At 34.3% G+C, this 15,131-nt stretch overlaps 1 protein-coding gene across 2 annotated transcripts in view; it reads right to left on the minus strand.

Moving 5' to 3' along the window:
- Positions 1-15,131, minus strand: part of Bgb (core-binding factor subunit big brother) — a 111,499-nt gene that overhangs the window by 26,347 nt on the left and 70,021 nt on the right. The window contains exon 5 of one of the 2 annotated variants that reach the window (XM_081757647.1): positions 14,396-14,515. In XM_081757647.1, coding sequence (XP_081613773.1) covers positions 14,396-14,515 — 120 coding nt within the window. Of the gene's footprint in view, positions 1-14,373; positions 14,516-15,131 lie in introns of both variants that reach the window. The other variant, XM_081757641.1, reaches the window with a different exon arrangement.

The following is a 15,131-nucleotide window of genomic DNA, read 5'->3' on the forward strand; positions in this document are numbered from 1 at the left end:
TGCTCTTAAGTCGTAATTAAATTGTACGTAATTACAGATGTACATGAAAAGTCAGAGTGTTAGAGCTGACGGTGATGAACAGAAGAGGAAGAAAAGAACACATTTCTTTCAACTTGCCTAAGGGGTTTTAAAAGTGACATGACAATTGTGCAGGAAGTTTTAAAACCCCTTAGGCAGGATCTTTCAAGTGAAAATTTTTTGTTCATTAGTCGTCAAAAGAGAGGGGACGGGATAGATGATTTGAGTACGAAACTACATTTATACATATAAACTAGTTCTCTCTTTGGTCAACCCTAGCACACTGATAAGCATCAAATATTTTCTGGGCGCTAAGTACACGATATTATATGTGGGCGCTAAATCTACGGGCGCTAAGTGCACTCCACGAGTACGGTAGTAACAGAAAACGCAGGGAGCGGAAATTTCATTAATATGTTTACTACTTGTACCCACTTACAGTGGCCATTGAATTTCAAATCGCACCCAGAAAAATAACTAGACAGATATTCTCTCTCTTCTTTTTCCCCTTCCAAGGTTAGAATCATGTTCTACCTTGATCTTTGAGCTCCCTCATGGCTAAAAGTTAAAGTTATTGCTTTCAGTGCGAGAAAAAAAAAAAATGATTCGCGGTGGCAGTGCATCTACATTGGATTCCACGTTTCATTTATTGGTTAGTAGATTGATTCCTGGTTTCGTAAATAATAATAATAATAATAATAATAATAATAATAATAATAATAATAATAATAATAATAATAATAATAATAATAATAATAATAATAATAGTAATAATAATAATAACAATTTAAAAATAGTAGGTAAATATCTATGAAATATATAAAGCCTTAATAAAATAATGATTTTCAATTACGCATAGCCATTTTATATAATATTGTTCGATAATGTTGCCAGATATTTAACAAACGATTACATGTGTAAGATCATAACTTACTTAATTTAGCAGAATATCTGTTTATTGAAAGATAGATTCATAGACGAGTGTATGAGAATATTTTTCTTGATACTCTAAGTATTTTATATGCTTCATATAAATATATGAAAGGTTGAAAGAGAAGAAGAATGTGTTAAGGCTTTCTATTTACTTACTTCTAAGATAAAAATGCCAGAATATAGATTTGAAAATATAGTTTATATGCTCCTTTCGTTATATGAAGAAAATATGCTAAGAAGCATGAAGGGAAAGAAACAAAAAAAAAAAAAAAAAAACTGATAATGGAAAGAACATAAGTTCACATTCAAAATTGCTCTCATGTAAAACTTGCAATATTTACGATTTGTACCATTCTTTCTATGTACCAAAGGCCTTTATCAAATTTAATGAAGATTGGGAATATATTTGGGATGGAATATATCTGTTTGTATGGGTTGAGTTGAGTTGGTTTTGAGTTTAACGTCCTTTTCAGCAGAGAGGTTATATGAGACGGAACCTACTGATTAACGTGGAATCCGAACCACGTGAGCTTCCGCCGGGATATAAATTAAGTGTAAAGCAAATATAATTTCAGATTCAACAATATTGTTAGCGTTCAACGAAAAGTTATCCAAAGATGCTTCATTTGCCGAGAGATAGATCTTATTCAGCTGAACATAGTGACATCCTCATGCGCACTTTTCAAGAAAGTAGAGAAAAACTATTTTTGTGTATCTAAAAACTTAACTTACATTGGGATGCACATATTCCTGATCTAAATAACAAATTAAACCGAATCTGTTTTGAGATTTATAGACTACGTGGTTCTGTGTCAAAAGAAACTTTGTTGTTTTTGTACTAGGGTAAATTTCAATCCTTGTTAAGTCATGGAATAATTTTCTGGGGAGCTTCCTATTTTAGTACTACTTCTTTTCGTCTAAAAAGGCAATAAGATATATTTTTAATCTATCACCAGCAGCCGCATGAAAAAGGGTCTTTCAGTTAAATAAAATTTTAACTGTGCCTGCCTGTATATAAACAAAAGTGTCATATATGTAAAGAGAAATGACGACAAAAGAACAATACTTACATCATATCAAAACTATACATGCACCAAAAGAAGTATCTTTCCTATGTCCACTAAGTTGTATAATAAGCTCCCGACTTAGTTGAAGGATATGAAAGATGAAAACCATACCGAAATTCAAAAATGAACTGTACAATTTTATAGGCAACAAAATGTACAATATTATAACATTAATGAATATTGGAGTGATACTTTGTAAACTTAATGTAATATCAATTATATTGAAATATCTTAATATTATTTGACAAGTCCTATGTACTGGTCTGTGACTGATAATGTACGAAATGGATAAATAAAGAATTGATTAATTGAATACATGGCATCCAGAGTTGGACAAACTCGAGATGTTTGGAGTAAATTATAATGTCACAGCTAAAGAGAATTTTCGACAAAATCAATAAAACATTTTATGGCGCAAAACAGTATGTTGTTCTTGCTAAGAATGACTGATAGTTTGTATTCTCCTCAAGCAAATAGTTTATTTATTTGCTGTATATATAAAAAGTATACTATTAAGTACCAGATTCTATCTATTTTTATATTTCCTTAACGGAGACACACATTAGGCCCTTAGGAATATAACACTAACCACATTCTACTTGTAAATGGAGCCTTCGGAAAACAATGCCCTTTCAATACAATATAACAGCTACAGAAAATTTATTCACTGCATTGGTCAACAGAAGTAAAATCTCTTTCGCTCTCTCTATGATGTAGTATTATGAGCTACATTGTATAGAATTACGCCTGTTTGTAAACGCGTGAAATTACACGAAGCGTGTCAACATATTCCCAAGCATTACCACACGTATCGCGAACAAACGTCCTGCTTCATCGGTTGGAGCTGTGAAGCCGATCGCGAGAAATGACAGTAAAGGGTTCGTATTTATTTGGACGGCGTTGTCACGGACATTATAAGAGAGTCCTAGTTCTTCTCAAGTACCATTAGTTACTGAATGCAGAGGAGACAGCTCCCCGTTCCCCTTCGCTCTCTTTCATGCGCTTCCGGAGTTTTTTTTTCCTTCTGTCTCCTTTCGAACTCAATTTATTGAGCGACGTTGGCCCCCTAGCAGTACCTGACGCCTATCGCCTCGGGGGGCCGTGATTTATAAGAAGGACATTTCTCGGGCCAGTGCCCCCGCACAAAAGCTTCCTCAAATAGAGACGTTGAAAAGTTGAAAGTAAAAAAAGACTATTGAAATCGTGTAGTAGGCCTGCTGATTTAATGGGGGATATTTTTGCCTGTCGCCAAGTTGAAAAGAAGACCCGCTACTCTTTTCGCTGGTAAATATCGACACAATGTTACGATAAAAAATTATTCATACTTCGTTTAACAGCAGACATATCCCTTTTGCTTGAAGGTCGAAGGCCTACCTAGCATTCAGCCTCTTCATTGTTAGACAACTTTTAACGAAATAACTTCCATCGATGTGTTATTTACATGACAGAATACATGTAACTTTAATAGGTCTTGTGATAGAGCACTGACGCACGTTGATCCAACTTCTTAACATTTGCTTTTATACATATTTAATACACTATAATTTGTATCAAGTTATACACACAATCGTTCAAGATACTTCCCCTAATGAAAACAAATTTAATTTAATAATGATCATTAATGTCTGTGAGTGCTCTAGCCAAGTGGCTAACGTGCGTCCTTTCTGAGTGCGTTGTCCCAGGTTCAATCCTTGGTAAGGGTATTACTAACTCTCAGATTGAAAAAAAAAACATAGCTGTATTTAGGAGAGATTCCATTTTAAGCAGAAAGTTTCGTGATATATAATTATCATGCTGAATAATGACGTCAAACTGTGATCAATCAATCAACTCCTGCCTATGAAAAATATAAACTTCGATTCTTAAATACGTCAATTTTACCTACCATTAAAGCATGAAAAACTTGTTCGTGTATATTGCACGATTAAGTTTCATTAGAATATAAGAAACACAGAGCGAGAGAGAGAAGTTGTACTCCAATGAAAATTGAAGCGGATTCATCGAAAGTTAAAGCATTAACACCTTTTTCATTTTTTAAAAATTAGTTTCGAACTTTGATTTTATTACAGTATTGGGTAATTATGTTAATATGATGCCTTTATCCGATTATATATTCCTTAATATATATATATTACGAGTATTCTTATTATTATTTTCATACTATTCTGGATAAATTAACGTGGTATAGTCAAATTTGGAACGCCAGTATTGCTATCGATCTTTTACTGTACAGCAGCCTTTATTTTACATTTTATTTTCATTTCTCTAACCCTCTTCGGCCTTCTTGCCACCTACAGCTAACAAAAAATTCTTACTTTGATTTGAGGTATCATCGCTTGACTGCCTGCGACGACTTTGTGTTATCATTGTTTAGCGCCCCTTTCAGCAGCGAGGTTATGTAAACCATGTACCTACAACTTCACGTGGGATTCGAACCACATGAGCTCTCGGCGGGAATCGAAGTCAGCTCTCCGTGTCGAAGACGCTTACACTAACTATATAGCCAGGAGGGAGTTTTTTTTTTTTATCATTTAATTACTTTTCAATTTTGCTTCATCCTCGTTATGAATCTGTGAATATTTTAAATATAATTTTGTAATTTGTTTTAAAAGGTGAATTTTTGTTTTTAAAAGCAAGTGTATATGCTTTTAATTTATTTCTGATGTTAAAACGTGCAGGCAATTTGTTGATATTTTTTTTAGTTTGATATTCTACAATTATGTCCTTTAGGTAAGGGCACCAATCGTGGGGGAAGCCGGGGGTCCCCAAAGCTCATGTGGGTTCCCCGAATTGTATTTATGAACACAATATTTGGCATAATTTGACTTCAATTTGTCCTTAAAATCCTCATATATGCCTTCTGCATCTGAATGCCCTCCCTCAAAGTTGCAAAGAAATCGACGCCCTTGCCTTTAGGCTAAAGGAGACAAATGATTGAGGTCTAATGAAAGTTAATGTTTGCGAAGTTTTTTTTTTTTTTTTTTGTATTCTATCGCTGGGAATCGAATCCGGAAGGGAATTTGCTGATTTGAAACTACTGTTATCAGTAAAAAAGTATTTATAGTGTAATTTAAAGCATAAATGATTCTATCAATTTGAGCATTTTTGTAATTGACTGTTAACTATGAATGATTAGTTGCTCAGCACTGAAGGAAACTGCACGTCTTCCTCAAGACTCATTAAAAGTAAAACAAGTAAAGATTTTTTTAAAAAAATCTTGTTTTAAAAAATAATAAAACAAATTTTTGCTTTATAGCATGAAAGCTGGAAATAGTTCATTTCTGCCACTTCCGATTTGTACATCACCTTCATTAAATTCGACTCCTAAGTGTTGAGCCTCTACATCCTGGCGAAAACTGATGGTGATCCATCCAGTAATTCTAGAGATATTTTTCTCTCCCCGATGGACGTACAAACGGGGTAAATATGTGAAGAAGTTTTGGTTCCATTAACCAAACTTCCTAGAAATTTAATAATACAGAAAGGAAATTACACTATATATATATATACACACACACACGAGGTGGTATCAAGAAGTTTCAAGTCTAGCTCTGTAAGAAGCCAACAGATGGCAGCGCAAGGGAGCACCGACCTTCATACGTCAATGTGTCAAGAGACATCGTTCTGTGTACATCGGAAACTATGCAGCTGGTGCTATTAAGACCTCTTGCATTAGTATGTCTGCAATTTCATTATTGGCAGTAACAACGAGTGAACGTGAATCTCTGTGTGAAAGTGGGCAAATTCTCCACAGAGACGCTTGAGATGATTCGGCATGTGCACGGCGATGTTACAATGAGTCATTCGAAGTGGTTTGAGTGGCACGCGCGCCTCAGCAACGGAAGAACATCACTAGAAGACGACGAGAGATCAGAATGGCCTTCAACGATCACAACACTCGGAAATGTCGAAACCATTCGGTATCTTGTGCATAAGGATTGTCGGGGAACAATCTACAACATTGCTGCTATTGTCGGTATGTCATACAGAACAGTACAGGCAATCCTCACTGTGATTTGAACATGTGCCGTGTTGCTGCCAAGTTCGTCCCCAGGCTGCTGACACAGGAGCAGAAGGAACAACGCGTTGAAGTCTGCCAAGAACTCTGTCAGTGTGCCATGGATGACTCATGCTTTATGTCGAGGATCATTACCGGTGATGAAACTTGGGTGTACAACCCTGAGGCAAAGCAACAGTCTTCACAATAAATGAGCCCATTATTTCCACGACCGAAAAAGGCGAGGCAGGTTCTCAGCTCGACCAAGCGCATGCTCATCGCCGTTTTCGACATTCGCGGCATTGTGCATCACGAACTCACCCTAGGGGCCAGACCGTCAACAGTGAGTTCTATTGCCAGGTTTTAAGGTGCCTGAGGGAGGACATTCAGCAAAAGCGACAGGATCTGAGATGTGTGAAAAACTGGCAGCTCCACAACGACAATGCTAATGCACCCTGTCACCGTGCTGTCCTCACACGTGAATTTCTTACCAGAAACAAGAGCATTCACCTATTCGCCAGATTTGGCTCCTGCGGACTTCGCCATCTCCCCGAAGCAAGAATTGAGCTCAAAGGTCGCCGCTTAGACATCATTACGGAAACCGCGAATCGCAAAAGGTGCTTGACACGCTTCAAAATTAAGACTTCCAGGACAAATTCCAGCAGTGGCAGAAACGTTGAGATCTCTGTATTGCTGTACAAGGTGACTATTTTGAAGATTATTTTGAAGTAGTGTGTAAATGTAGACAAATAAAGTATTTTCTTGTGAACAGAAAGTCTCGAAACGTTTTGATAGCACCTCGTATATAAAATTATTATCCAAGTGACGGAGTACCCTTTTGCGAAAAACTGAAAAAAAAAAAAAAAACCTGAAAATCATGAAAATTAAAGAAAGCCTGCTGCTTAAGCAGGTATTTACTAATAGTCAACCATTTGTTGTATGTATTTATGTTGGCTCCTTGTGATGGATATAAAGAGGTGTCTTAATATTATCTGGTAGTGTTTCTACCGACTACGTAGAGAGATAAGGAGGGGCAATTACAATAAGTAAAAAAAGAAAAAAGGGGCAAAATCCAGGTTGTCGACGAATGGCTCTTGAATAAGAAATGCTTTGTGGGAGCTTGAAAAACGTGCTGCGCCAACTCAGTAATGGAAATATCATGTAGTTTGTGCAGAACTAATTTGATTAGAAGTCGGCATGTTTCTTGTTGTTTGACTATCTACAATCATGCATTAACAGCTACAATGGATACTTACACGCCAAGCTACCTCCAGAAATGTATGTAAAAAAGGGAACTCCCGCAGTGTTCCAATAAAAAAACACATATAAATCCATCATCTTATCAATAGATGAATTGATAAGATGATCAACATATTCATATAACCACAGGCTTTTAGCTAACGTTAGAATTCAGAAGAATGTGATGTCAGGCATAAGACTACGAAAACAGGTTTGAAAACCCTTCCTAATAGATATGTGATACTTGTTAAACTAACTGTTATAGATACGTAATGAAATGCTTTTTTTCGATTATATATGTATAAGAATTGTACTAAAATTCTAATTTTATATGTTTGTGGCTAATTCCTTTCGACAATGAGGTCTCGAAAACCACAAGTTCTAGAAACATGTCGTTTTCGCTGATCAATTCTAAATTTCCTGTAGATTTCCAGTTTTTATTACATTAAGAAATATTATTTTGCTATTCAATGTTTTGGAGACTTGTTTTAAGCCCATAACAATAATATTGTCGCTAGGGCTTTACTTAAGCTTGATCTTCTTGTGTTAGGCAACCAGTAGAAAAGTTAAGTGTATCGGGTTGACAGCCGTTGCAGGCGTTTTGCTTTAATGTGAATTGCAAAACCTACTGCCTGCTGGCAACTTCAAAGGTCTGTAGACCGGCAATGAAGCGTAGTCATATACATTTGACATCATCTATTACTTCTCCAGCATTATCATAACTCACCCAACATTAATTTGTCTCTATATAGAGATATACATAGATATAGCGAAGAAATTAAGAAAAAAAAAAAACATGCTCGTATCATATGACAATAACGTCCTATGTAGACAGCGCATGTTCAGATAGTAATGTTGAAAATAGGGCTGCCTCCGAGATAAGACTTGATGCTCTAGTCTCGGAAAGTTTATCTGTTTCTACTAGAGAACATTGTGTCGTCTCGTGGGAAACTCAGTTCTAGTTGAAAATGTTGTAAGATTGTATATAGATTTCCAGAAGAAAATCTCTAGATAAATAGGAGTTTTCCAACGATTTGTCCTTAAAATCAACGTTAAATAATGTGAACAGACGATTTATGAGACTTATTAGCTTGATAAGAGAAAAATTGTTTGTCTTGAATGCGCCCGTTTAAAATTAAGTTAATGTATACTTATTATTATTGGGTGTGTATTGAAACTATAGTTGAATCTAAATATAGACCAACTTATTGTTACACAGAATTTCGCCTAAATATATTAAATAAAAATATTAAGTAAACAGACTGATGGAGAAAGATACAATTTGTAGACCGTTGAATGATGGGAGTTGAATATTATATCTTTCTATATTCTATAAGCAGACTCAACAGACTCTAATATAGATTTAGGGTTTTTTGAACAAAAAGAATCCTGAACGCTTTTATTGGATTATTACCTGATAACATGTTTGCTTCGAGTTGTTTACTCTGCTATAGGGCCATACGCACAGGATGGTCAATATGATTTCTTTTTTTCATTTATGAAAAGATTTAGATGATTGACATGAATGTGAAATATGATGGTTGAACAGGCCCTGGAGTCTGAAGAATAGAAGAGCCTATAAGACCATTATATCAGGAGGAGTATTTCTATTAAAGTTAAGAGGGCTACCATTGTTTAGCCCTACCTACTGTTTCATCGTGTGCAGTTCGGCAGGTGGGAATCTGGAGAACTAAGCTAAAAGAGAAAGATTGGGTAGTACGCCTTTTTGTACTATGGCTATCAACGGCACACTTTTGAACATGGAAGTTTTGTCAACAACATTCGGCCAATTATTTCGCTCAATTACACATTTTCTCTTTCAAACCCCATGTGAGGTCCCCTAAGATACCTCCAGGAAGCAAGGTTTAAATCCATTACTTCATGTTCTCAAATATTCTATGCTGGACAAGTTGGATTGCCACAAGATTCGTGAAGACTTAGAAACTTTAACAACATCTAACAGTAATATTATTGCGAAGATCATACACACGGTATATAAAAAAAAAAAAAAAATCATAGGAAGATTTACAAAAAATGGTGGCAATTTGTTTGCCAAGCCTCTGTGTAAATCAATTTACACTTATAAAGTAAAATTACTAGTATGGAATGGTGTAAAATTACATTTTTATCAATAAAAAATGTAATATTTTCTTCTAAATTTATTGTAAATTTGTAAAAAAAAAAAAGTAAATTTTGAAATTAAATCTAGGGAAGTGTATATCAACGCACAAAATGGAGTTGATTAATGATTTTTACCTTGATATTTGGTAATTAAAACTACAGAATTTTTTTCCAGTGCAACACATTCTTTTAATAATTCCTGTAATTTTAACTTCATTGATCCTAAATATAACTAAAACATCTTTATTGGAATATTCTCACTAATTTGATGAATTTTTTAAGTCGTATATCTTGGGTATATGTGTCAAATTAACCAAATGATATGAAACCAATTTCAAGCAAACACTCTTGTTCAAGTTTCTGTTCTATTTGTTTATAGAATGCGAAAAGCGTGAAAAATGTTTGAATATTGACGTTGATTTTATTTGTTAAATATGGTGCCATATTTTCTCTGGAAATTAGTTATACTGTATTATTATTATTATTATTATTATTATTATTATTATTATTATTATTATTATTATTATTATTATTATTATTAATAATAATAATAATAATAATAATAATAATAATAATAATAATAATAATAATAATAATAATAATAATAATAATACTTTGAGTCTTACATCGTACAGATTTTCCTAAAGATGATCAGAAACTAAATATAAAGAAACAAACAGCGGGACTCGAACCTGCAACTTACTCAAGTTGTTTTTGTAATTATTGCACCTCAGAACACTCAACTATGCTAAACACCACGATTTCTCCAACTAAACACCAGTTATACAGTAACATAACGTAAAATCTTTTTCTTTTTTAATTATTGTGTAATATTAAACCAAATGTATTTACAAGCAGAAAATGAACGGTAGACCACGATTATGTAATTATTTCTAAAGCAGAGAAATAGTATTACTTTTACACACTTTTGTAATGCAATACATTTAGTAATATCTAAGTAAAGGGAATCCATAAACATGCGCCTTGTGAAATTATCTGGGGATTTGAAGAAAAGCACACTTAATTTACAACTGCGTAACTGGTAATATTCTACAATTTACATTTTCTTTTCTTCAATACTTATTTCGTTCATAGATTTTAGTATGAAGTGGCTCCAATATGAAGTAAATTTAGCACTTTGTTCACTAAATAAATAAAGAGTAATAAATATTATGCGACATTCGAATAATAATAATAATAAAAGTTATTGTTTTTTTGTTAGCAAATTACCATTTTCTTTGTGTAGACTTCAATCAAGTCCAACCATTACAAGTTTTTCGCAAACTTGTTGAATGTACTACGGACGACCCTACTTTTGTGTGCTTCGAAGGGAGATTTATCATTTATTTTAATATTTTGAGCACCAACCAGTATACATATATTTTTAAAATAGTACCGCGTATTACGTATTTTTTCTGATTTTTATATTGGTATTAATAAAATAATATATATATATATTAAACAACAAAGAGTTATCAAAAGATTTTATAGCAATACATCTATATAAGTTATTTAGAATTTATACAATCTGTATTTAATTTTAGTCTATAACCTATTATTTTTATACATAATCATGTTTGTTTGAGATCTCAGCTATAGTGAAATGAAACAAAATTTTGGTTTAACGTGAAGGCCGCGGTGGCTCAGTGGTGGAGCGTTCACCTCTGGTGCATGGGTGCTTGGTTCGATTCCATTTTGTGCCAAGTGAACTTTGTCCTGTCATAATAAAGAGCTTCATGACGGTATACTTCAGTATTAGTCTCACCTTAATGAGTGTCATGGTTTTCATTCAGCATTAATGCTTAAGTTTACAAAATAAATTTCCTCAAAAACTACGCATGGGATTTTACACTGACGTATATCATATTGTTCTACTTAGTGAGACCTAATGACTGGTATATGTCTGATCTTTGGAATTTTTTTTGTTGTTGTTGTTAAACGCATGTATAATATTGTATCATTTTGCTTCCTTTTTTTTTTAAAAAAAAAAAATTAATGTTCAAGGTGAAAGGAGCACAAGTGCCATGGGGACCACAGTTTGAGAAACGTTGTGTTAGAATGTAATACAATATTATCTAATACATTTTCCGAATTTTCTGACTCACAAACTTTATTCATTTTCGTAAACAAATAACAAAATCTGATTTGATAATTCTAGTTAACTTAGCCTTGTTTTAAACATATTATCTGACCCTTTCCGTTAGAGAGTTCCGATTAGCTATATATGGTTAATTAATTGATAGTAGTTGAACATCTCTTTTTAGCACTAAGATGGAATCCACTGCTTAAGGTAGAACCTGAACCACATATCTGAGGAAAGTACCCAGCCATGAATCGAATACAGGACAACTTGTACAGAAAGTATGTTGGTTAGATACTTGGTCACGAAACGAACTACGTTCCGATTAAAGTAACTGAAAACCTGGTTCCAATTTCGCAGTATTGTTCTATAAACTTAAAAAAAAAAAAAGTTACATCGTGGTTTTAGCATTGAACAAGGCGTACCCCATTTTAAACGAGGATACATTTACAACAATATATCAATTTTGGTTTTTATAGTGTAAAGTTCCATTATGACATGCTTATAATGTGGTCAATGGTTGGATTCTGCATATTGTAAACAGAAAGTTGTCAAAAATACATTCATTGCGTAGTTCTAATTTAGAAGATCTATGGCATTCTATATCGCTAGTGTGAGTCATTCAAAGTAAAATTCAAGCCACTCTACATTTTAAAAATAAGTTAGCGCAAAGTGAAAACAATATTTACAGGTTGGAGAACAATCGTCTATAGACTCTCTAGTAGTGGCGGATCCAGGAGAGGATCCCCCAGAAGAGGAAACTTTCTTATTTTATATATGTAAATAAAACCCATCCCAGAGTTTGGAACTCGTAAAGGTAGCTCTAAGTAGCACTATTCCAATCCACAGCCCACCCTAGAAGTCCGTCCTGGATCCGCCCCTGCTTTTTAGAGCATACATAATATTCTGAAATAGAGTGTAATAGTTTTCAAACATTTTCTGCTGAGAAAGTCATAGCTCTATGGTCATAAAATAATCACGACAATTATTACACAGCTGAAATAGCCCAAAACTTTCCCCATTATATTTCATAGCACTATGTTCTCCTTTTTCTTTCTTTCTTTTCTTTTCTTTTCTTTTTTTAATATTCCAGTTTTAATCTTAATCCTAATCCTAATCCTAAAACTCAGTTATCTGAAGTCAATCGACAAATGATTATGTATTACAGACACAAAAATAACACTAGGCTCCCAAGTTTCAAAGTTATATTGTGTGTGAAAGCAACTAGTAGAGTTAATTCTTTGTCGCCTGAGAGCTTGAATTTGAGAGAAATTCAGAGGAAGTTTAAGGGGAATTTCTGTCCTCATAAATAAAAGTTGTGAGTTTATTATGTGCTGAAGCAATGATACTTACACTACCCATACGCTGATGTTTTATCAATACTTCTATTACAAATTTACCGAAGGGCTGGATTTCGATAATAATGAAAGTGCAGGATTATAAAATTAATATTTGGGCTTTCACTAGGAATCGAACCCAGAACCATGAATATCAAAAGCAAATGCGCTAGCCAATAGACCAAGGGAAAGGACTTTCACCGTTCTCGAGTGGAAACATATTGGAATTCTTCTCTGGTCAAAACTCGAGAAAATAATTTATTTGTCAATTGATAAAAATACACTTAAAACAAGCACAAGCATCGTGAGCCTTAACCTTAACTTGATTTAAACTTATAGTTACAAGGTATTGCGCAAGTCTCTAAGCTATCAACTCTACATGAATCTTCTTGTCATTGACATCGTCATTCCTGCGTTTTACAGGTTGCTCCTGTTTTATAATGAAATCAAATAAGGCGTAATCAATTTTTTATACAATCTACTTAATACATGGTAGAAACTCACTGAATTGTCAATTGTGCTGTGTGGTTCTAAAACTACTAATTTTCATGCATATGTAATTATACACAATACATCTGCATTACTGTAGAAATGGTCAACCATTCCTGCATTCAATAACAACTATATAACTTATGGCGTTCTTTATTAAGCACAAGCAGATTAGGCTACATATAGGCTAACATCTAAAGTGCAATTTTTAAAAGTCGTTGGATACACTGCAGAGTGACACTGTCCGCTCCCCTGTCCCACAGCGCTTGCCTAGAAACAGATGTAAACACAACAGCAGCGCAGCCCCCCAAAACTGCACTAATATCTTGGTCAGGTAATATCGTAACAGTTTTGTGCAACGATACCCTTTAATGAACCCCACTAACGCATTATCACAGGTGGTGAGGTCTGGATTTCGTGCTGGCGAGGCAAGTGGTGCGGGCAGATCCGAACTACCACGACCAATTCAACGCCCAGGAAAGGCTTCCGTAAGATATTTGCATTAGTATTTATCAAGGGGTAACGGAAAAACTTACATCAGCATTTATCAAGAGATAACTGGACTTTGTGGCCACCCTGTAGACTTTACGCTCACTTCGCATTTCGACATGCCAGTACCAGAACGACATACACATACATACGAGTTTGGGGAATATATACGAGTGTTGAAGATAAAATTATCACATTATACCGTAATACATAAAAGGAAAATAGGCGACACGAATTCTGAGAAATTAGAACCAAAATACTTAATCTAGGAAACTCAAGATTTATCATCCATACAACCAGTAGTGCCACATTTGTGTTATAACTGAATGACAAAAAAAGTATGGGATCCACGTAACTCAACAGTTAACATAATTCCACCCTGGGTTCGATTCCTGATGGGAACCTACTCTCCGTCAGTCTAAGCGACACGACCATAAAACTAAATGAACGAACGAATTACTATACAAAATCTTAACATGTTTTTAAAATAATATCTTTGCTATTAGATATGTTATATATAATTTTGTATTTTCTGTGGAATTAATAGCAGTATGGAGATAATTCCCGTTTATAAGTACGAAAAGAAGTAATAAAATGATTTACCACGTGCCATGCACTGCCTCACCTCGAGGTCTGGGTCTGTGGGCCTCTCCTGCTGGCCTCGATACGCTTTTTGTCGTTCTTCGAATTCACGCAACCTCTGGTTATAACGTTCGATTTGGTCTCGAAGGATTGAATCCTCTATCTGAAATAGAAACATATCAGATATTTTTAGGGTGATAATAAAATTTTTAGGACGATAAATAAAAGATTAAGATTCATTGTAGGCACCATATATATATAAAAAAAAAAAAAAAAAAAAAATTGAAAAGGAAATCCATCCAAAGTTCTCCCTCATGTAGTTGAAGTTGACATAGAAATTATGATTGAAATGCTACTTCGAAAACATTACAAATGTTTTCAAGAAATTACTCATTGTTAAGAGTTCTACCATGATTGTTAACTACAGCCTTGTTCAAAAACTCTTGGCCACCCATCGTCATTTAGAAGGTTATATTCTAACAACCACGCGTTGGAAATTCTATTTTGGATTTAAATATAGATCTCGTTCTCAGAAATAGTTTGCGCAACTGCTCGGAGGCCCCCCTAACAAAGAATATGAAGAATTAGAAGATCAATCAAAATCTATACTTCTTTGATTTAATTTCGACTGTGCGTAAGAGTGCAGGATTTTTCAAAGAGAGAAAGGGGGCCAGTTTATCTTTTTAACAAGTCCGTATATTGTGAAGTTAATTGTGAAGTCATACGATTTGGTGGCGTACTGTTAAGCAATGATAAATGTTTAGAAAACTTACAACTCT

This window comes from Thermobia domestica, chromosome 1, assembly GCF_964235325.1.
Source record: "Thermobia domestica chromosome 1, izTheDome1.hap1.1, whole genome shotgun sequence".
In the NCBI taxonomy this organism is placed as follows: Eukaryota; Metazoa; Arthropoda; class Insecta; order Zygentoma; family Lepismatidae; genus Thermobia; species Thermobia domestica.